The following is a 24216-nucleotide window of genomic DNA, read 5'->3' on the forward strand; positions in this document are numbered from 1 at the left end:
GTGATACAAATATACCATGGTTCTGTCCTTCTTCCTGTATCAGCACTGACAATGATGGTCTGGTATCTTTCCTAATGCAGGTACCTCTGCCAGAGTCTCAGAAGCATCGGGAACCTGCTCAGTCTCAGTTCTTTGAACTTCCTGGGCATAGAGGATTAGAAAAAGTGGCTCCCTGAATGGTGTAAAAAAGGTTTAAATTGACCAATCAGTAAGCAACCTTTCCCAGTCTTCTAGGCCTGGTAGATAGAAAAGGTTTCCCAATGTTTGTGGAGATTTTGTGTTTGCTGCTTATTTCCAGTATTAAGCTTATTTCCAGTAGTGAAGAAACTGAGATAATGGCCAAAACAGTTATAAAAAAAAAGGAGCAATTTGATTGTTTCCTCTCCTCCTTTTGACTGACTTTGGAGTGATTTGATTGTTTCCATTTCTCCCTGTGATTGATTTTGTGACGGCTGTTCAAGCTTGATGACTCGTTTTCATATATCCTTAGTAGCTCCTAAATGGATGCAGATCCACTCTCTTTCCTTGTGTCTGATTCCTAACATTCCTCAACTCTGATTGATTTGGTGTTTTATGAAGGAGTGGGGAAGATCGGGAGGGTGAAGAGGGGTACATCGGAGCAGATTTCAAAGGTAGGTACATTTAGTGTTTTCACTTCATTGCATGTTTTTTTATTTAATTTCTTTCTCCCTAATCCGGGCCTTCAAGACTGATTTCACCAGGCGTGAATCAGAAGCGGTGGGCAAGTCGCCCAGGTAAGTTAAAAATCTTTCTAATCATTTCATCAGTCACAGGTAAAGTGCCTTAAGTACCTCAATGAGGTACATTTGGCTCTTTAACTGTCATCCCGCCGGCGGGTTGGAGCCAGCTTCCGAAACCGAACTGGATTTGCGCGATTTTTGGAGCCCTCCCCACCCCCAATGTACCTGCATTTGCCTCCTAAAATCACCCCCTTAAAGTATGATGTGGAGATGCCGGTGATGGACTGGGGTGGACAAATGTAAGGAATCTTACAACACCAGGTTATAGTCCAACAATTTTATTTTAAAATCACAAGCTTTCGGAGATTATCCCCTTCGTCAGGTGACGAAGGGGATAATCTCCGAAAGCTTGTGATTTTAAAATAAAATTGTTGGACTATAACCTGGTGTTGTAAGATTCCCCTTAAAGTAGACTGTGGAAAGGACCAAAACATGGTATACCTAGACTTCCAAAAAGTCTTTGACAAAGTTCTGTGCAAAAGGATGTTATAGTTATCAAGTCTGGTAAAGTCTTCAAAGGAATGCTCCATAAGACTATATTCTGAAAATTACATCAACTAGAATGATTATCATCTCCTGAGTTTCCAAGGCCAGGTGTTGAAACATGCTCTAATAGTTTCAGCTTCCATGTCCCATCCTTTGTCTTCAATGAATGGAAAGGTTTAGACTGAAGCTAATAAAGAAAGTACCATGCATCAGTGCTAAGCCTCAACACAGGAAACAGCAACCTTACCATTAACCCAACCCAAAAAAATTTCACTTGCAAATTTAAAAGTTAGTTGCAGGGTAACATTTTGGGTGTAGATATTTTATCAGCTCTGTTCTGATGCTGATGGACCTGCTGTGTATTTTTGGCATTTTCCATGTCTTTTTCTTACAGATACAGGGTGTATTTTTTAGGATACTTAAAGATAAGGCAAGGATAGCAGTAACAAAAGTCTCCCACTTCTAAATAATGGTGGCAAGTTCCTCCCTGATGGTTCAGTGCATTTATTCATTGAACTATTGAATCAGACGAATTGGGAAAGTCCAAGGTAACAGCCCCAGTATGTGCTGAGTTAGTTGATCATTAGTAGGGTCCCAGTAGAGGAAAACTGACCAGCGTTACAGCTCCTGATCACGGCCCCTGCTGGAAATGTGGGTGTGGGCTTCAAGTGAGGACAGAATCAGGCTGTGATGTCCAACCCTAGTGGATGAATAGCTTGAGACTCATCGTCACTTCTCAAACAATAAATGGCTACTTTTGGCAGGTACTGGAGGATGAGTGGCACAATGAAACTGCACTCAACAAGGAACCAATGCTTTCAGGAGAGAGGAGAAGTAAGAGAGGAAGGAACATGAGGGCAAAGTCAAAAATAAATAAATAGGGATTGCACAGATATTTTGAAAAGGGTATGTTGTTGATACCCTATCCACCGACATCACAAAGATGAGTAAGTATTGAATTAATGGAGAATCAAATGCTGTAGTTCAGTTGGTTAGCATTTAATCTCTTAACATTATTAGCATACCCTCTTAGCATACCCTCAGCATTATTACTCCATTTAAAAATCACCTCAAGTATGACTTTTGAAACTGTCAAAAATATTAGACTACACCTGTGGTGTTCTTACCCTGCGGAGGAAAAGGGAACACAGATGGGGGATCTGTAAAACTTTGTTTTAGAGAAGGGACAAAGGAGCAGAAACAACGGTGACTAGCAGGAGTACAGTCCAAAGGGTAAAGGGCCAGAAAAGGAAGGGATCTGATTAATAAGAATTGGGAGAGGATATGTGCCAGTAAAAGAACTGGGAAGAGTGGGGTACAAAGCAATTTTAGGGAGAATGGACACTGCTGAACAAATAGATATTAATCCATACAAGAGGAAAAAATATTACTTGAAGTTGGTAGATGAGGGATGTAGCAAAGTAAAGAAAGAACTTGTATTCATATAGCATCTTTCACGTCCTCAGAACATCCCAAATCACTTCACAATCAATGAAGCACTTTTGAAGTACAGTCACTGTTGTAATGTAGGCAAAAGCCACAGAAACAGTAATGAGGTTAAAAAAAGATAAGCTGTTTAAGTGATGTTGATTGAGGGATAAACGCTGGCCAGGACACCAGGAGAACCCCACTGCTCTCCTTCAAATAATGTCATGGAATCTTTACCCCACCTTGAACAGGCAGATAGGGCCTGAGTTTAAGGTTTCATCTGAAAGACAGCACCTCTGACAGTGAAGCACTCCCTCAGTACTGCACTGAAGTCTCAGCCTAAATTATATGCTTGAACACATGACCTTCTGACTCAGAGGCATGAGTTCTACAAATGAGTTGAGGTTGACATTAAGTAAAACTTAAATTCTCAAATCTATGCGTCCACATGGCAAAAAATATGCTCAGAGCACATTAAAATATTTAATCGAACATGGGTGGGGAGATAGCAGGGAACCCAGCTGCTACATTGTTCTCGCAGCAGAACCTCAAGCAGAAAGAAAAAAAAGTCAGACCAAAGGCTGTTCACTATAGTGTAGGCAATTCAGTGTGGTGGGCTGCAAACATACCACTTAAGGTCAGATGGTTAAAAATACCTCCCAAGTCACACAGAGCAGGCTGTCTAGGTCAGGCGTGGACAGTGAGGCCAAGTGGGCTAGGACCTGGGTATGTGGTATTGTCCACAGGAGAGAGGAAGTTCTATTTGGGGCAGTTCAGAGATTAAGCTGGACAGGACTTGGCCAAGTGGGACAGGTTTTTTATTAAAAAGATCCTTTAATGTAAAAAGCTGAAAGGCTACAACTGAAAGTAGAAAATTAAAAAATGATATTAACAAAAATCTTTCACTTTTGCGTGTTCTTGTGTCGATCTCATTGGCCTGTGGTATATCTGATCAGCATAGACTAATGTTGGGATCTGAGTGATTTATAGTTAGCATGGGCATATCGGCAATATTAAAGGCTCTCTAAAACACTGCACAAAATATTACACTGACATACAATTTTAGACATAAGAATTTCAATATAAATAGCTTTTCTGAAGTTTTTTTTCCATTTTTTCCATCTCTTTGCTAGGATACGATTTCATAGGCACTGGCCATTCTCCAGTACCTTGCTCAAATTGCCATTATTCATACGTGAACCTAGACTGACTGCTGGTAGACATGACATGGAGGCATCACAGGTGAACCCAATCTTGTCCTCACCTAATGTTTGCACACTTAGTTTCAGCAGGGGTCATTAGATGACAATCAGGAGCAGGAACTCAGGCCAATTTTTCCTTACTAAGTCAGGGGAGCTGTAGTCAAACTGTAAAGCACTTACCACTGCCAGAAACACAAATGGAAACCAAATCCAGGGCTTACCTGGTCTGTATGTCTCAGCTATTGACTGTAAACTCGCTGAGCGCCGGGGGAAACCCATCCTCCAAGTAATTGTGTTAAATATTTGGTCTTGTCTTTTTCAATGATTTTATTTCAATGGAGTGTTCATGATGTCATGGGAGGAATGGCCTTTGACAAGGTTATTAGCCTAAATTACTATAACGATCCAGATGAATAAATATGTCTACGGATTTAGTTCAGTATGCTCTCATTGCAAAAGGCTCTCTGATTAAGTCAAAAGCAGTTGCTAAGTAAAAAAAATGCTCTAAATAAAAGTTGACTGAGCTAAAACTAAAGGACATAAAAGCAAGGCATGATTCCATGCAATCATTTTCAACAAAAAGGTTGTAGGCTGAGTTAAACTTAGCACGTTACTCAATTTAGAAACCCTTCTCCTTCCACCCAACTTAAGAATGGAGGACTGACTACAGAGAAAATGGTTTGCTGTACAAATTACCCAGTGTTAAACTTGAAAAAAAAATCTCCATCTTGCTAGAAACTGAAGTTAAATGAAGGGTAAAATATTAAAATCCAGTTTCCTTCAGTCACAAAGGAACTCCTGTTTTGGAACCATAAAGAACACTGCCACATTTTAGTAAGTTTATTTCACAAATTAGTAGTAAAGTTATAATTCAGTATTATGTCCTGGCTGCTATAATCATCCGTAGATCAAGGATCAAAGTTTTATCATTTAAAATGTATATTATGCAAAATAAAAATTACAAGGACAATTTTTCATATACAAGTTACAGAACAGAACACAAAAATTATACACTGAATTTGGGTCACATGACTACTGAAGGATCAGAATCTTACCTTCAGGAGTTATAGCAGCAGGAAACACTTCTTTCAACAAGTCACCAAGATTATGTGTCTGTCCTTCTGCACTGTTTGGACGAAATAGCTTCTGAATAAACGGTCGCTCATTTTGTGGCTGAGATGCAAAGAATAAAAATTGTTTAAAATTTAATACTCGGAGATTTATTAGGCTATAATATAGTTTGCAATCACCAGGTTATAATGTAGCTTGCAATCATACTATATTAAAATTACAGCTTGTCCAGGTGAAATATGTATTATAATGAAAGCTTATGTATCTTAGAAACAGTCTTAGCAGTGCTTTCAACATGACTGAATGGGTACTGTCAGGTACTTTCAATACACCATTGCTATTCCTGTACAAACTATGGATTAAGTAGTGTTTTACACAGTGCAGCTCTGAACAATGTGTTATGCAGTTGTGCGCTATGAGAGGAGATAGAATGCACTACATCTATAATCACATGGCTTTTCCTTCATCGTCCACTTCCCTCTCCCCTATTTGTTGACTTATCAGACCAGTCTGTTTGTGAAGTTACAAGCAGCTCTGAGTACTCTGCAGAGTTTATTTAGTATTACCTAAAGATGATGAGAAATTGGAAGATGGCAATATTGTTTTCTAAGAGTAACCAAATTGCTATAATTTCAAGCAGATTTACCACAGTGGCTTTCAATTATAAACAGTCATACCAAATGACTTGTCACAAGTAAATAGCTACTGCAGTGGATAGTTGTTATCCATGCGAGTGTTAGATGAGGATCGCATCAGGACTGATTGTGATGCCGTGCACCATCAAATAGTTTGCCTACTCTCACCAACTAGGCTAACACATGAAGAACCACTTGCATAGGGTATTGGTTATCTATTAAGTGTTCATGGTTCTCATACCCCAGAATAAGCCACTGATTTCATGAGAAATGGGAAGATAGTTGGACAAGTCAAAAATTTAACAGACAATCAATGTCTTGGAGCACATTATGAAAATCTAAACTGATTTGGTCAGAAGTTGGTCACACACTACTAACCAGCCTACACTGGTTCAGCTTTCCTGTGGCTGTCATAACAGTAACATATAATTGTTAACCAGCACATAGTTGATTAAGAAAATTGATGAAAGACTATTAAAGCAATAACCTGTGGGGAAAAAAAGTGACATACTTTGCATCTTACATTGCTCAGGTTTTGGTAGCCTTGTAAATTAACAAGAAATAAAACATATTGCTTAATTTTTCCCAAAAATCATAGGAAGCGTTTATTGAACACCTGACTCAGGTGAGAGTGCTTTCCCTCTCGCCTCTGAAACAGGCATTATTTAAAGATTGCAGATTCAACCCCCACTCCAGGTCTTGTGCACATTATCTAGACTGACACTTCATTGCAGTACTGACGGAGCGCAGTATTGTTAGAAGTGCTGGTTTTCAGAGAAGATGTTAAACCGAAGCTTTGTCTGCCTGTTCATGTGGATGCAGACTATTCGAAGAGCAGTGAGTTCTCCTGGTGTCTTGAACAAACTTCATCCCTCAATCAACGCCACTAAAAAAAAGTTTATCTGGTCACTTATCTTTTGTGATACCTTGCTGTGCATAAATCAGCTGCCATGTTTGTTTACAAAACAACGGGGATTAAAGTATTCATTGGCTGTGATTAGCTTTGGGATGTTCTGACTAATGAACAGCATTGTATAACTGCAAGTTATTTCTTGCTTTCTGTCTTATCACATCTCTCAAACATCCCAAAGTACTTCACATATAACAAATTGGAAGTGTAGTCACCATTAAAAGGCTGACATTACTGCAAGTTCACTGTTTAAAAAGTTGCAGACTGGTCACGAAGAGCCAGAATGTGCTTCCTGTGGTGGGAAGAACACACCATCACATTTTGAGTGTAACAGATTAAATTTAGACATGAAAACACAGAATACGTAATAAATAATTGGGCAGAATAATCTTCATATTTGTACTATTATTAAAAGACAGCACAGTAGGTAACTCAGCCCGATACATATTCTTTAAAGAACAGGTATTCCACAAAAAATAATCAACGCAAATAGTTACTAATAAAAGACTTAAAAGCATAAGGATTATAGTGAAATATTACTTCATTCCGTTTTGAAACGGAAAATTTAGCCAAAATAAACATGTGGTGAAATCTTTGCCACTGACGCACATCTTCCATGACTCCAGAGACATTGAATTTACAGTACTACACTTTGAAATCCATCAAATTGCAGAGGTTAAAAGAAGTTAATATCTAAATCTAATGAGGTATAACGTGTTCAAAGTTTCAAAAGAGAAATTTTCAAAGCAAGAGAAATTCAACATTTAATCAGTGAAGTGCTAGCCACTGCATTTGAACAGTTAGCCAATTTATGACTAAGCCAGAAAAGGTCAGTTTCAATCCAGTCAATGCCAAAGTTAGCTGATCTCAGTTGGAATGGTAAATGGGACATAATTGTCCTCAGCAACCTTCAGCTAGGGAGGGGGGATATAAACGGGAAATGAACCAGGTTTCCTGTTGCGCAGTGGCCCTTCTGGAAAGTGCACATGTTGATGTCAGGTGAAGATATTTTATGGCTGAGCCATGACAAACCATGCAGTCGAACTCGCTGTTTGGTCATTTGGGCGAGATACTGAAGGGCACAAGAATCCCATGGAAACAATTGAAAAGTAGAGAAAATTATATGGGAGAAATAAGAGTTCAGTTCATTTGGTACAAGGGCAGGGTTTTTAAAAAAATTGAAAGACAAAAGGAGTCTTTCTCACCACGTGATCTGAGACATGTTTACATTTTAAAAAAAATAATTTATTCATTTAACATTCAAATTCAAAAGTTTACTTAAGCAGGATCTTTTTGAGAAGACAGTTAAATTCTGTAGGAACTCCTCAGTGCTGTTGTCATTATTTACTATTTCTTTCCTGCAGAAAGATTCATAGCTTAAACTGACTAAAAGCAAAACGCTATTCCATGTGGGAATTAGAGTGTCAGCTCTTAAATAGCAGATTCAGTCTGCAGTCCTACTATTAACTAAATCTCTCCAAACCTGCACAATTCCTTTTAAAAAAAATTGTTATAACATTGTAACACACAAGTAGACAGTAGCACGTTTGTGCCGTTAGAGGCATTGTCGGTGTGTGCTAAAGGGGGATACACTTTTATTTGAAACATTTCAAATAGATAAGGCCAGCTGTTCATTCAGCATATTCCTCTCACACTTTAATTTTGTAAAAAGCTATCGGTAACTGTCTTCTAAAAACAATACAGGTCTTGGCTTGTTCTACATTTTCTATCCAAGCTGCCAATCAGTCGCAATTCAGTGTAACACCTGAGCCTATGTGCCAGACACGCAGCACTTGAGGACTATTAATCAGTCAGCTCTGAAAATGAGCAAATGTAGGTGCACAGTCTTGACACTTGTAACTAAAAGCCTTTTTTTGTGAGGGAGGGGAATAGGAGAGAAAGAGCAAAACAGAAATACGGTGCATGTTAACAGTGGTGCACCTATAGAATTACCAGAAAAACTGAGTCACTGGCAGGATGTGAAGGATTTGCAAGATTAGCTGTAAAGTTTAGAAGGTGAGAGTGCATTGAGTGTAATTAAATTACAACATTGTAATACATTTTTAATTAGATCCATCAATAATTAACTGTTTCAATATAAAAGGCATGTTAATCCTACTGTTGTATTTCAATTCCCTGTGCTGTAAATAGATAAATATTTTTAGAGTGCATTAGTAACAGTTTTGTGGTCCAATGCGATCGTGCTGAACTTGTTTAACCCATTCATCAGCTAGTTGCGATGATGGAGAACATTTCAATACATGACCTATTTTGTTGGTCATGTGAGAATTGCCAATTTTATGATATTCCCATAATAATCAACAAATTGCATTTTTTGTGGATTTAATTCTGAGAAAGTAAGCTTTCTTGATCAAACAAAATAGTGCAAACAAAAATATTATTGCTAAATTTAAATCACAGTATATCTTGTTCACTTATCTCAGTTGTGAAGTAAGAGGCTTAAGAGAATCTTTAATGTCCAGGGAGGTACCAGGCTCAAGGAAGAAGTCAGCCAGGGTTCTCACTCCTGATCACTATCCAGTGACCTATATTGGAAATTGCACCTGGATGTACGTCAGATGAGGGTAAAATCAGACTTGGCTGTGACCCTTCCCCCACCTGCCCAGGTGACACTCATTGTTGAGGCTCATAAAAAGAAGAAAGGTCATTTGGACGACATGAGGGAAGGAGGCCAGTGCTCATGTAAGTGTACTGCAACATAGGCTGATGCCTTCAGAGGAGATGGGGAGAAAATTGTGAGGTAAAAGTTATTTTAGATACTGCTGACTTCATTTAAAAAAAAGTTTTGCAAGTGGAGTGGAGGAAGAGAGAAAGAAACAAACAAAAAAAAGTTTTTGTACCCCTGAAGGGACGTTTTCCTATTAAAAAAGCATCCAAAACAGTTTCAGGAGATTCACTATGATGGGTTACCTCAGTAGAATTAGGGGTGGAAGATACTTGCCCACCAGTGATGTTCTCCCCTTTCACAGATCAGTATCTGCTAATTAGCTGATTATAAATTACTTAACTAAATACTTCAATTGACAGAAATCTGTCACTAAATCTTTCAGAATATACATTGTATAGTAAAAGACAATCTGATTTTGGTTGTTCAGATCTGCTTTTACAGAAGATTGCAGATAAAATTTTGCTAACAAATCCATGGCACATATGTACTTTTAGCCCTTACAAGCTAGATAACGGACTCATGTGTTAGCTGAGATCCAGATTTTATCTGAATCAGATGATGTATCATGTCATGCTTATTTATCAAATCTACTGCTTCAGACCTATTTTTAAAATAATTGGGGCTAAGACAGTTTAGTCATTTCCTATTACATAAGGTCCCTAAACTAATACTTCGCATTGTGCAGCTACAGACAATTCAGTATAAAACTGCCTCTGTTCTAGATGTTCCATTGCTACATTTTTTTTGCTATTTACAGTCTGTCTTGATGCTCAAGACAAACATAACCTGACTGAAACTGTTGTTACTTGATCCAATTGTACCTCAGGAACTTAACAACATAGCGCCTTTAAAGTAGAAAAATATCCCAAGAAACTTCACAGAGGCACAAAGAAAATGGACTCTAGGCCAAAGAAGCAGAAATTAGGAGGGGTGAACACAAGGTTATCAACGAGATGGATTTTAAAGGAAGATACAAAGAGATAAAAAGGCAGAGGGCTTAGCGGGGAATTCCATAGTGTGGGCTTTAGGCAGTTGAAGGAATGGCCACCAGTGGTGGGGTGGGATGGGATGGGGGGGAATAATGCACAAGAGGAATGGAAACTACTTGGTGTGGGAGAGGAGTTGTAGAGCTGGGGTAGTTTAAAGGATTTAAACACAAGGATGGGATTTTAATTTTGAGATGTTGGGGATAATGAGCCAAATGTAGATCAGTGTAGATAGGGTCGATGGGCAGAATTATTGGCGCAGAATAAGATATGGGCAGCAGAGTTTAGGATGAACTGAAGTTTATGCAGGATGGGAGGCTGATCAGGACAGCATTGGAGTGATCGAGTTTGGAAGTGATAAAGATATGAAAAAAGCTTTCAGCAGCAGATGAATTGTGGCAGTTGTGGAAGTGGGCAGTCTTTAAGATGGAGAAGATTATGGAGTTAAAATAAAGGCAAAAAATGCTGGAAATACTCAGCAAGTCAGGCAGCATCTGTGGGGAAAGAAACAAGACTTAACGTTTCAGGTTGATGACCTTTAGATGACTTGCTGAGTATTTCCAGCATTTTCTGTTTTTATTTCAGATTTCCAGCATCCGCAGTATTTTGCTTTTGGTATGAGGTTGAAAATTCAACTCAGGGTTGAAAACAGTCTGGTTCGGCTGAGACAGTAGCCAGGCAGGGTATGAGTTGGTGGTAAGGGTATGGAGTTTGGGCTGGGGACTAAGGCTGAGGGAACCATTTACAATGTCAGCTAACATGGGGGCCAGGAAGGGAAGTTAGCTGCATGGATGTGCTGAGCTTGGACTGGGGGGGGGGGGGCGGGGTTGGTGGTGGTGGTGGTGGTGGAGAGAAACTAGAAAACTGAAGCTTCAGGGCTAGAATAGGAGGGGGATCCAGGGAGAAGTTAATCAGCTAGTTGTGATGATGCAGAACATTTCAATATAATACTATAATCTGGTTGCTCGCACGTGAATTGCCAATTTTATAATCTTCGCATAATTCCCATATTCAGATGGCCAGACATGAAAAATGGGCACTTGGGTAATATAATGGATTGATTTAATTTCCTGAGAAAAGTAAATAACCACAGGCATAACTTCCAAGAAAGCTGAATTTTCTCCCTGATCCCTAAAGGTAAATCAACAAAAACAGCCAGATATCCCAATCTGGGATCACCATTTACAACTTTCAATCCTAACTGCAAACACAGGTCAGTCAGCATCCATGCAGAAAACAGATGAGTTAATGTTTCAGGTGCTGACTGACTTGCTGTGTGTCTCCAGCATTTTCTGCTTTTGTTACAGATTTCCAGCATCTGCAGTATTTTGCTTTATATTTCAATCCTGATTTGTTGCATGCCACAAATAACATTGCTGTGGTTCCAACAGCACTGAAATGTTCTGATGCGTGACTATATTAATCCTTATTGACCTTTTCAATTACTTTTAAAATAGTCTGAAGATTTTGAACACGAGTACGCAGCTAGAGCATTAACAATTCACTAACTTAGTCCTTAATGCAAATTGCTGAACTTGGGGCTGTGAAACCCTGAGTCAGTAATGGAAATAGTACAGAACATCAATTCTTTGCCTCTGTATTCATTTGGAAATCCTTTACACATCCCATCTTGTTAACAAGATATCCAACCAGTTCTCTTTAAAGCAGTTAGTTGGCACAGCATTTAATGTATTTGATGAGATTTTGTTACATATGTCTACTGTTTTGAAGAGGGGGGGTTGAGAAGAGATTTATTCTCTGGTCTCAGTTGAGTTGTGACAATATTGCACTCATGTTCTCTAGTTCTGTGGTCACAGTTTAAGTTAAACTTGCTGTGCTTGTATCCATTTCTTTCAGCATTTGAAAGACTAGGGTCATGTCATCTCTCAGTATTCCTTTCCCCAGTAAGTGAAAATCCAAACTTAATTAAATTTATAATTTAAGCTATAGAAGCATCTGTACAACCTTCCTCAGAATCCTCTCCTATGCATCGACTTCCTTTCATAGGTAGGGCACCCAAAACTGCATATAGTGCCCTCAATGTAGTTTTAACGATTGGTAGGCAAATCACCCTGAACTGTAGTGTAATTTTTCACTTTACCTCTGATAATGTTTTAAAAAATAATAGCTATCGCAGTAGTAAATAAACCAACTGAAATACACACACAGGTTAGCATTAAAGATGTTGGTGCATTTTCTGTATTTTTGTCAACTTCATATTCTGCATCAATATCAAAACAGGAGCTAAAAAAATGTTCTTCAAATATGGCTTCTTACAGCAAAGATTAAAAAATATAGTGCTTTTGATTTTTACTTATAAATTTTTGTAATGATTGAAATACAATGTTTTCTTTTTTATATAAATGGAAACTTCAATGGGTTTTCCAATTTGGTATCACAGACCGACCGGTCTTTCAAAACCAATGAGGTTACAATCTCACTGGTGGCCCACATCACACCAGCCACCGGCATTACAAACAGAGAAGGCGCTTTTATTTAGATGCATTATATGTTTTCAATACTACATCACACACTAATAATGGAAATCTTAAAAAGTTGACAGCTGTACCAAAAACCTTGCACTTATATAGATGATCAGACCTAAGCACATGTTTAGCTTTGTCTGGCTTCTACCTCAAAGATAAAATTACAAATGAGCGCTGGTATGTCATTTCCAACCAGGACTATAGCTGCGTAGCAACACTCTCTCAGTCACCGAAGAATAAAAGTTCTCGCGCTTGGCCCATCACCCACTATCTCACCCACTATCCCACCCACGCCATTGAAGCTTCCTGACATCAAAGACAAAAAGTTAATTTGCAACAGCCAATAATGAAAATGGGATTTCCAGATGAACACAGACCAAGAAGTTTATGCAGTAATACATATTATACTAACTATTTCTATCACTGGCTCTAAGTTTTACAGTTAACATTCAATCATTTACATCAGGGCTATTTGATCAACTATCCAAAATCTTCAAAACACAAACAATTTAAATCTCATATGCCATTTGCACAACAGGTTATCCACAGCTGGTGTGCATAAACGTCAAACTGCAAAAAAACAACAAATTTCCTTGAACTGAAATGCAGTCCAACATTAAGTATGGTTTATATTCGTACTTGGGTGATGAAATGAGTACTGAAGCCATCTGGAAATACTGTACTGTCTTTCCATGTTTCTACCATGTTCTTGAAATCAAACCAGTTTATTTCAGATCAGAATTTTTTCTATACCTAGCTTTTATCACTTCCCTGCTGGTTGACCTTTCCTTCAGGTCTGCAAGTCTGCTCATTCTGAAACAAAAATATTTTGCAAGCTTTTTCCCATTCTTCTTTCCTGAAGGCATTTACTCCTGTTAGGGTGTAGTTCCAAGGCATCAACAGTTACCTCAGCCAAGTTATTTACCATGGGGGCATCGAGGCTGAGCTTAGTTCCTGTTCTGACCCAAAGCACTCGTTCGCTCACACATACACAAGCAGGGGTCATCTAACAATTAGCAATGGGACTTCTGATTCATTTCCTTGCATTAGCTCCAAGGGCAAAGAGACCAGTTGTAGCACACTTATTGCCAGTCCAGTTGAGCTCAGTTAATTCAACAGAGAGCAGGATTAAATCTGGGATCTTCTGATCTGTATCACTCTGTTACACGCTGCTCTTATCAAATGAGCTGATGGGGGAAGATACTGTTTTATTAAGAATGCTTGAGCTCTGCACACAGGACTTCAGAGTGGATAGCTCCATGCTAATTAATTCCATGCACGGAACAGTAAACATGCTATTAATTCAATGAACAGAACCGATTGACTATGAAAAATTTAATTTCTGGGCCAAACATTTGTGAGCCTCAGTACCGAGATGCCCAAGTTACTGTGAACAGAATTAAACGTATGAAGGGCAGTCCTCGGAGGTCGGGAATTAAGACTTAATCAAACAATCTAGTATTGTGGGTCCTGAAAAATGATGGTGTTCCGCACCAATTCACCCAATTTGTTTCAGCAGCTGCAACAACTATACTCAAACGTGCAGTGTAAATGCCTAATTAAAGTAGATCTAGAGAACCGCACAAAGCAGCAGGAAAATTGTTTACAGGAGAAGGGAAGAGCACATGGGAGTGGGTGTAATTCTGGCATAAACTATTTTCCCTATAGGATTTATTTCTAATTTTAGCACATCTGTTCTAGTCTGTGGAGATCCAGCATTTAGGGTCTCTCCTCCAGCTGCTTTGCTGGTGTCCTCTCAATAATTGGCAGTAAACAGTTTCATAACAAATCCAGAGGTGTCCAAGACAGGAGAATACAACATTTGAGGTAGATTGCCGGTTACCAGATTTCAAATGAATTCTTCCAGCTTGAATGCTGATCTATGGAATTCCATATGCAGAAGCTCTGGTAGCCAATGTCAGAAGAATGAATCCCAGATGAGAACAGAAACTTAAAATAGCAGGTCCTAATGAACTAGGAAAATGTACTAAAATTAGCGATACCTCCTCTGAGGTAGGGCAGTTTTAAAACTATTTAGAATACCTGGTTTCGAGATTCTCACATCCATCTCAATTTGTACCTGCTTACTTTCCTCCTTCAAGTAATAATCTGAAAGCTATCTACAACTGCAATCTAGTCAGCATTGGTGCAGAAATAGCACTGCAGACCTCATTAAGGCCAAAAAAATCACAAGTAAAGTATCTCCAATATATTCAGGAAAGTGAATCTTTAGAAAGAAAAGAAAGACATGCATTTATATAGCAACTTTTACTACCTCAGGACATCCCAAAGTGCTTTACAGCCAATGTACTTTTGAAGTGTAGTCACTGTTTGTAATGTAGGAAACGCGGCAGCCAATTTGTGCACAGCAAGGTTCCACAAACAGCAATGTCGTGATGACCAGATAATCTGCTTTTAGGTGTAGGTTGAGGGGTAAATATTGGCCAGGACAACAGGAAGAACTCCCCTGCTCTTCTTCGAATAGTGCCGTGGGATCTTTGCCATCTACCTGAGAAGGCAGACGGGGTCTTGGTTTAACGTCTCATCCGAAAGATGGCTCCTCCTACAGTGCAACACTCCCTTAGTACTGTACTGGCGTGTCACCCTAGTACAAACTCATAGATCAAATTAAACCCGACCTTGGGACTTGAACCCACAACCTTCTAACTTAGAGGAGAGAGTACTACCAGCTGAGCCACAGCTGGCATACGAAAGGCAACTGCCATCTAGCAACCACTTATTCTGCAATAAATGCTTACTAGACAGATTTGATGCTCCATGTTGTGACTTTGTGCATCATGCGCATTTTGAATTATGGTCCATTTGGTGGAATGAATCTTATCCTCAAATACAATAAGCACCTGACTTGGATTCTAGTACAAGATTCTATAGCCCGGAGTTCGCTGCAATGGCGACATTGTCGACGAATGGCAATAGCTGCACTCCCAGATCCACCAGTGGCGAATTGATGCCATAATTTGCTGGAAAGATAATTAGAATAGCTGCGACGAGCATAGCGGCGGATTGAGAGGAGCGCAACCAACATCCAAGGTAACGGGTCCTGACACAGAACGGAACAGTTTAATTAACAGGGACAGATTTAGGAGCAATGGCTCCGATCTGATAACGTGGGGCTGGCTTGCAGTATGTACAGACAGAATGTTCAGGTCGGGTTTAATTTGATCTATGAGTTTGTACTGAAACAGTGTAAATATATAAATCAGCGTTAAGGGTCCCGTATGCATAGTGTTGTCTCCCGAACTGCGTGCAATCCATATGTTATTATATATATATATATTCATATAAAAGTAAACTCAGTCGGGGTAAAATCAGAACATGCTTGCCTTTCGAAACATTTATTTTATTACTTAATTGAGGTTGAAGATTTCAATGAAGTTCCTAGAACAAGTCAGTAAAAATGCCGTTCTATAATTGTCTAAGTAGTTGTAGCGTTCACAGCGATATTAATTCAGCAAACTTGATCTTGCCATTAATTTTAATGAGAGCAGAACTATGATAATTAGCCATTAAACTTTTTTGGCGAGGGTCTCTGTGGAGCAACAACAACAACTTGCATTTATGTAGCACCTTTAATGTAGTAAAACGTCCCATGCGCTTCACGAGGGTTATCAAACAAAATGTGACACAAAGTCACATAAGGAGATATTAGGACAAGTGACCAAAAGCTGGTCAAAGAGGTAGGTTTTAAGGAGCATCTTAAAGGAGGGTCTTAAAGGAGGAGAGGCGGAGAGGTTTAGGGAAGGAATTCCAGAGCTTAGGGGCGAGACAGCTGAAGACATGGCTGCCAATGGTGGAGTGATTAAAATCAGGGATGCGCAAGAGGCAAGAATTGGAGGAGCGCAGAGATCGCAGAGGGTTGTAGGGCTGGAGGAGGATAGAGATAGGGAGGGGTGAGGCCAGGAAGGGATTTAAAAACAAGGACGAGAATTTTAAAATCGAGGCATTGCAAGACTGGGAGCCCATGTAGGTCAGTGAGCACAGGGATGATGAATGAACAGGAGTTGGTGCAAGTTAGGATACGAGCAGCAGAGTATTGGATGAGCTCAAGTTTATGGAGGGTGGAAGATGGGAGTCCTGCCAGGACAGCATTATAATAGTCATGTCTAGAAGTAATAAAGGCATGGATGAGGGTTTCAGCTGCAGATGAGCTGAGGCAGGGGCGGCAACAGGCGATGTTACGGAGGTGGAGGTAGGCGGTCTTGGTGTTGGAGCGAATACGTGGTTGGAAGCTCATCTCAGGGTCAAATAGGACGCAAACGGTCTGGTTCAGCCTCAGACCGTGGCCAGGGATAGAGTCGGTGGCTAGGGAATGGAGTTTTTGGTGGGGACTGAGACAATGGCTTCAGTCTTCCCTATATTTTGTTGGAGAAAATTTTTGCTCATCCAATACTGGATGTCGGACAAGCAGTGTGACAAATCAAAAGACAGTGGAGGGGTCGAGGGAGGTGGTGGTGAGTAGAGCTGGATGTCGTCAGTGTACATGTGGAGCCTGACATGTTTTGGGATGATGTCACCGCGGGGCAGCATGTAGATGAGAAATAGGAGGGGGCCAAGGATAGATCTGTGGGGACTCCAGAGGTAACAATGTGGGAGTGGGAAGAGAAGCCATTTCAACTGATTCTCTGGCTACGACTGGATAGATAAGAATGGAACCAGGCGAGCGGAGTCCCACCCAGCTGGATGACGGAGGAGAGGTATTGGAGGAGGATGGCGTGGTCAATCGTGTCAAAGGCTGCAAACAGGTTGAGAAAGTTGAGGAGGGATAGTTTACCATGGTCACAGTCACACAGGATGAGATTTGTGACTTTGATAAGGGCCATTTCAGTACTGTGGCTGGGACAGAAACCTTGGAGGGATTCAAACATGGAATTGTGGGAAAGATGGGCACGGACTTGGGAGGCGACAATATGATCAAGGACTTTGGAGAGGAAAGGGAGGTTGGAGATGGGGCGTAGTTTGCAAGGACAGAAGTCCCAGAAAATTATGGCATGTCGTACGTAATGGCCTAAATCACTCACGCCACAATTTCCCGGATTTGCTACACCATAATCACCAATACTCAGCTGGAGTATTGTATCCAATTCTAGGCACCAAGCTTTAGGAAGGATGTCATGGCCTTGGAAAGGAATCAGAGGAGGTTTACTAGAATGGTACCACGGATGTGGAACTTCAGTTATGTATAAAGACTAGAGAAGCTGGGATTGTTGTCCTTACAGAAGGAAAGTTTATGGGTCGATTTAATAGAGATGATCAAAATTATGTAGGGTTTTGATACAATAAATAAGGAGAAACTGTTTCTACTGGCAGGAAGGTTGATAACCAGAGGACACAGGTTTGAGATAATTGGCAAAAGAACCAGAGGGGAGATGAGGAGAAATTTTTTAAAGCAGCGAGTTGCTATGATCTGGAATGCACTGCCTGGAAGAGTGGTAGGAACAGATACAATAGTAACTTTCAAAAGAGAATTAGATATATACTTGGAAAGGAAACATTTGCAGGGCTATGGGGAAAGAGCAGGGGAGTGGGACTAATTGGATAGCTCTTTCAAAGAGCTGGTACAGGTATGATGGACTGAATGGCCTCCTTCTGTGCTGTATGATTTTATAATAATGGCATATGCAAATTCAGGCTTATAGTTGCTACAAGAGACAGAATCAGTAAGTTCAATGGGAAATTGCAGGCATATGTTTCTCATTGCAGCTGCAATCATCCTAACAAGCTGACTGTAATTCTCTCCAATGCGATTTTTAAAAAATAGCTAATAAAGATTACCAAAGACAAATAAAAGTAAGAGAGGGGATGCATGCATTGAGGAATGTTGACTCAATTATATCTGCACAAAGGCTGGATATATAAACTCTGATTCTGCAGTATACGATGAGCATCCTTTAATGATCTTTCATATAAAAGAAAGTTTGACTAATTATGCTGGAATAATGCAGTATTCAAACTTGCTAATGAAAGTTCTTGTTTACTACAGCCTGTCATTTGAATCATCAGTAAGCCTACATTTATATAAAAAGACACTTGGTGTCATCTAAATGTAGGTACATATCGTTTTGAAAAGGTTGAGTGGTTAGAAGCTTGTCCCTGAAGCAGAATTCTAAAGTGTGGGTGTAGAACTTTTCATTATTTGAAGGAAAATAAATCTTGTCTAGACTGATGACTCTAAAATCCTACGGCCGTATACTGGTTTTCAAAGCAACATTTCTAATCGTATGTGGCTGACAAACTATGTCCCTTTCACATCCCCATGCTGATTAAGGAATGCAATGGGAGAGAATTATTTCAGGCTTTATAAACTTGTTTTATTCAAAAGGTACATCATAACGTTAATGTTTGAACTTTCTCTTCCTTTGACAAAAAATGCAATTTAAAGTTACACTGCCATATGCACAGGACACAAGTCTGAATTTATTCTCAATGTATACATTTAAAAATATTTATTTTGCCTTATACAAAAATCAGTAGATCAACAGGTTTTAAAAATATTTACCAGTTTTAGTCCAGCATCTATTCATATTCTCCATGCCATCACTACCCAGTCTGTCAATTCTCTTTCATGTCATTGCTACATCCCACTTATTACCTGATGTTTGCACAGAAAATAAAACTGGCCCCAAAATAAAACAGGAAATAAAAAGGTATTTTATTCAATCACTGGTGAAATAAAATTATGAAAATATACTGCCAATTTTCGGAAACTTACAAACTTGTCAATGAGACTTCAAAGTAGTGATTATATGAACGCTGAAGTCAATTCTGGCCTATTTGCATTATGGACCCACATCTACTAGGAATGCAGTCAAGACTACTCAACCTAATTTCATACGAGTCTCTTACAGTTGACAGAGGAGATATTATCATCTTTGTGGAGTTTGAGGCTGCATTTGAAATCAGGTCCCAAAAATGAGAAGACTGCTAATTTACTAGGAACATAAAAATGCAGGACTGGAAAAGACCGTTTCAATCCATCTGGCCATTCAAAACCAGACAAAATAATTCACTACCTATATCCCTCAACCAATTATCTTGCCAAATGCCTGTTCAACTCCCTCTTAAAATGACTGATATGATCAGCCCTGATGGCTTCTCTGGGAAGTCCATTCCAAACATTCATCATCCTCTGTGAGAATGAGTTACATTTAATCTGTCCAGTCACCTTTACTCTTCTAAGCTTAAATAAATCCCCCCTCATTGCCACTTTTGGGGCTATGGAAATCCATTTATCAGGGTTCAACTGTCAATATTCCTAACAATCTTGAACACCTCAATAAGATTCCATCTCAGTCTTTAGTTTAAGCAAACTCAGCTTCTGCAGTCTCTCCTTGCAACTCAGGTGTCTGACAGATAGTCCTTTAGTATATGCTATGATGCCCTTGCTGTAATAATGACAACCATAAGTGCATATAGTATTATAGATGTGGAAGAACCAATGCCCTATACAGGCTCAGAATCATACCCTGTGACCTATGTTCTATTCCAGACATTATCAAGCCTATTTGCCTTATTTACCACTGTCACACACTTAGATGTTTTCAACAATCTGCCCCACAATCCATTTCCTGTGCTGCACCCTGTAGACCAACACCATTTGGTTTATAGTTCTAATGCGCATTCTTCTTCTCTAATTTTGATTTTAAAATTCTTATCCTTGTTTTCAAATCTTTCCATGGCCTCGCCCCTCCCTATCTCTAACGTCCTCCAGCCCCACAACCCTCCGTGATCTCTGCGCTCCTCAAATTCGTGTCTCTTGCGCATCCCCGATTTTAATCGCTCCATCATTGGTGGCCGTGCCTTCAGCTGCCTAGGCCCTAAAGCTCTGGAATTCCCTCCCTAAACCTCTCTGCCTCTCTATCCTCCTTTAAGACGCTCCTTAAAACCTACCTCTTTCATCTGTCCTAATAACTCCTTATGTGGCTTGGTGTGAAATTTTATTTGATAACATTTCTGTGAAGTTCCTTGGGATGTTTTACTACATTAAAGGCGCTATATAAATGCAAGTTGTTGTTGTTGTTGCATCATTTTGCACTTGACACTGAATTTAATTTGCCATTTCTCAGCCTAACTTCCCAATCTATCCAGATCCCTCCACAACTCGTCAGCCTCTCTTACAAACACACAAAAAAGGACAGGAAAAGACCAGCTGGTTCATTACATCTGTCCTACACTGGCATGGTGCAACTTCTGTCCACCATCACCGCCAGCCATGCAATCTCCTCGGAAAGGCAAAAAGGGGGGGAAAAAAATTATGGGCCAATTTTGGAAAAAGTTATGGGAAAATTTTCTCTGACCCCTGAAAGTGATCAAACAAATACCAGGAAACCATGGTGACCACCAATAACCTACCTACTGTCTATATGCAGTTATGTCGGCCACTCTCAGGAACTTGTCCAGCTCCCTTTAGAATGCTTGTAGTTCATCTAGATGTCACCACAACCTTGATCCAGATGCAAGAACTGAATGCTAGAGGAGAGATTGAAGTAGTTGCCCTCGGTATCAAAACAGCACTTAACCGAATATGACGCCAAGAAGTCAATGGATGTCAAAGGGAAAACCCTGCAATGGCTGGAGCCATACTTGACGGTTGTAGTTGTGAAAGGCCAGTCATCACAGCTCCAGACATCACTACAGGATCTCCTTAGGGAAGCATCCTCAGCCCAATCATAAGGCCAGAAGTAGGGCTGTTCGCTGACTATTCTACAGCGTTCAGCTCCATTCAGAACTCCTATGATAATGAAGCAGCTCATTCCAGCCAGAATATAACATCGAGACTTGGGCTAACAAGTGCAGGTAACATTTGTGCCACATAAGTACCAGGTAATGACCAGCCACCTCCTGTTCAATGAAGGGTTTTGATAGGAGAAATAGGAAAAGACTATTTGCCCTGCTTGGGAAGGTAATGACGAGTGGTCAGCAATTTAAAAATTGTCACTAAACAAGGACAGGGGATTAGGAGAAATTTCTTTAAGCAAGGAATTGTTAGAACATGGAATACTTTGCCACAGGGAGTAGCTGAGGCAGACAGTATTGCATCTTTTAAGGGAAGATTAGATAATCATTTGAAGCATGGAATTATGGGGAGAGAGCAAGGTTTTGGACTGTTCTAGCAAGGAGCCAGCATAAACACAATGGGCAAAAAGAAATCTCTGGAGAAAGGCTTGAACCCATGACATTCTAACTCAGAGGCAAGGGAGCTACCACTGGGCCAAGGCTGACACCCTACTTTTATGCTGTAAACTTCTATGATTCAATATTTTTCTTTCAACATGTATCAACTTTATTTCCAATGCACTCTGGGAATTTTCTTACACCGGACTATATTTTTAACATCGTGCAAAAATAGTTTAATTAGCTCTGAGGACTTAATTCTCGTAACTTAACTTTCAATAACAAATTCCAATTATTCCAATTATAAAAAGTAATTTATTGTCTCTCTCAACTTCCTTTTCATTTTAAAATAGTTTGTGCCCTGCAGTAAAGTAAGTTATATCCATTATTACAAACTCCTCTCACTGGTCTGTTAAGTATTGTCAGTTGCACAGTCCTCAGTTCAGGGTCAAGCACTTCAATGCAACTCATATCGACTATTTAAAAGCAGCTAGCCAGCAGGACAAAACTACTTCAATGTTTTATTCAGGCCAAAACAGACTTCAAACACAATGAAATGTCTAAGTGGAGGAAAGCGTTAAGTGAGAGATGGAAAGAGGTTTGACTGCCAAAAAAGCAGATGTACACGGGAGATGCTAGTTGTGATGCCAGAAAAATGTTTTCAATGTGAATGGGTGTTTATCCTCATTCTATCAGCAATCCAGGTACAGGAACAAACCATGCAATAACTAGAATTGGCAGTGCCCACATATTTGGAAATATCTTTGCAACATAAAAGGGCCTGCTTTGCATACATGATTCAACAGCAACAACTCTCCAAGAAGACCCAGTACTGAAAATATTCCTATCTTGATGTTTTTGCCACCACAAAAAAAATTAACACACTGCTATATAAGCAAAACAACTTACATTTATACAGTGCTTTTAAAGTAGCAAGACTTCCCAAGATGCTTCAGAGGTGAGATTGGCACTGAACGGGAATAAGGAGTTAGGAAAGGATCTTATGTTCCCTGCATTTATCAAAAATGTCTCATGGTGAGTATAGCATTCTTTAAACTTACCAGGCTTTAAATTTATCAATCATAGCAGAATTATAGTCTGGCACCCCAATTAGTGTACAGTTTAAAAATTCCTTCAACTCAACATGACTGAATCTCCCTATCTCTGTGACCTCCGCCAGCCCTACATCAACAACAACTTGCATTTATATTTATTTACAACCCTCCGAGATCTCTGCACTCCTCCAATTCTGGCCTTTTGCATATCTCTGATTTCCATCGCTCCACCATAGGTGGCCACGCCTTCAGCTGCCTCGGCCCTAAACTCTGAAACCTCTCCGTCTCTCTACCTTTAAGTTGCACCTTAAAACCTATCTCTTTGACCAAGCTTTCGGCCACCTGTCCTAATATCTCTATGTGGCTCCATGTCAAATTTTGTCTGATAACGCTCCTGTGAAGTGCCTTGGGACGTTTTACTACATTAACGTCACTACATAAATGCAAGTTGTTGTTGTTGAAGCATTTGAAATTAAAGCAATGGATATGCATATGCCTGCTAATGCTAACTAACTCAGCAAAAATGCAATTTCAATAGGGCTTAGGTTATGAGCGTTACAGTACAATCCACAATCCTGACATGGGGAAAGAACTCAAATGTCCCAATTTATTACATAATTGAATGGAAAGTGCTCCATTATAATGAACCAAAAAAAGCACCAACAGAAGCAGGATAGCCAGTCTATGTTTGAAACACTTATCAGCTAGCCTTTTAATCATTGAAGCATGCAAGTCCCGTTACCATTGGTATGTAACCTTTAGTCAATCAATAGTTAAAATTTGGTATGTAATCTTAAACATAAATCACCAAACTAACATCTCAGTGTACACAACCTTGATTCTTCTTGCAAAGTAGTGGTTCAATAACTAAACCTTGATCCCTTCTATGATGCAATTAAAATCTTGTTCAAATTATTCTCAGTTTCTTCATGTCTCTTTAAAGTCTAATAGCTACCACTCTTACCTTTGATGACCCTGCTCTTAGCTGTCCTTCATTAAATGACATTCTTGGCTTATCACCTCTGATCTTCCACAACTATTTCATTGCTAAAGCTGCCAAGAAGCTTAGTTATCTTTTGTGTGCCAAGCATTTCTTTTCCCCTCAACAACTCTTAAAAGCCCAAGTCCATCCAAGACTTGACTATTGCTCCTATATTGGAGAGGATCCTCTAGCATCCCTCTGTCTTGCACTCCTGGACAGCATACAAGAAAAGGTTATCTAATGGAGTGCCCTACTCTCTGCTCTACCACCCAATCTTGCTGTCACGATCTTTACATATTTTAGTCTATACTACCCTGGACATCATGGGCTCAATTTTAAAAACAAGCTGGGAAGTAGGCAGGGGGGGGGGGGGTCAAATTGTGGTTAGCAAAC

General features: G+C 39.7%; 1 protein-coding gene across 3 annotated transcripts in view; it reads right to left on the minus strand.

Moving 5' to 3' along the window:
* The window catches only part of atg5 (ATG5 autophagy related 5 homolog (S. cerevisiae)), a 198478-nt gene that overhangs the window by 53469 nt on the left and 120793 nt on the right, over positions 1–24216 (minus strand). For all 3 annotated transcript variants that reach the window (XM_067984963.1, XM_067984962.1, XM_067984964.1), the window contains exon 7: positions 4933–5050. In XM_067984963.1, coding sequence (XP_067841064.1) covers positions 4933–5050 — 118 coding nt within the window. The remainder of the gene's footprint in view (positions 1–4932; positions 5051–24216) is intronic.

Source organism: Heptranchias perlo, chromosome 5 (genome assembly GCF_035084215.1).
Source record: "Heptranchias perlo isolate sHepPer1 chromosome 5, sHepPer1.hap1, whole genome shotgun sequence".
Taxonomy (NCBI): domain Eukaryota; kingdom Metazoa; phylum Chordata; class Chondrichthyes; order Hexanchiformes; family Hexanchidae; genus Heptranchias; species Heptranchias perlo.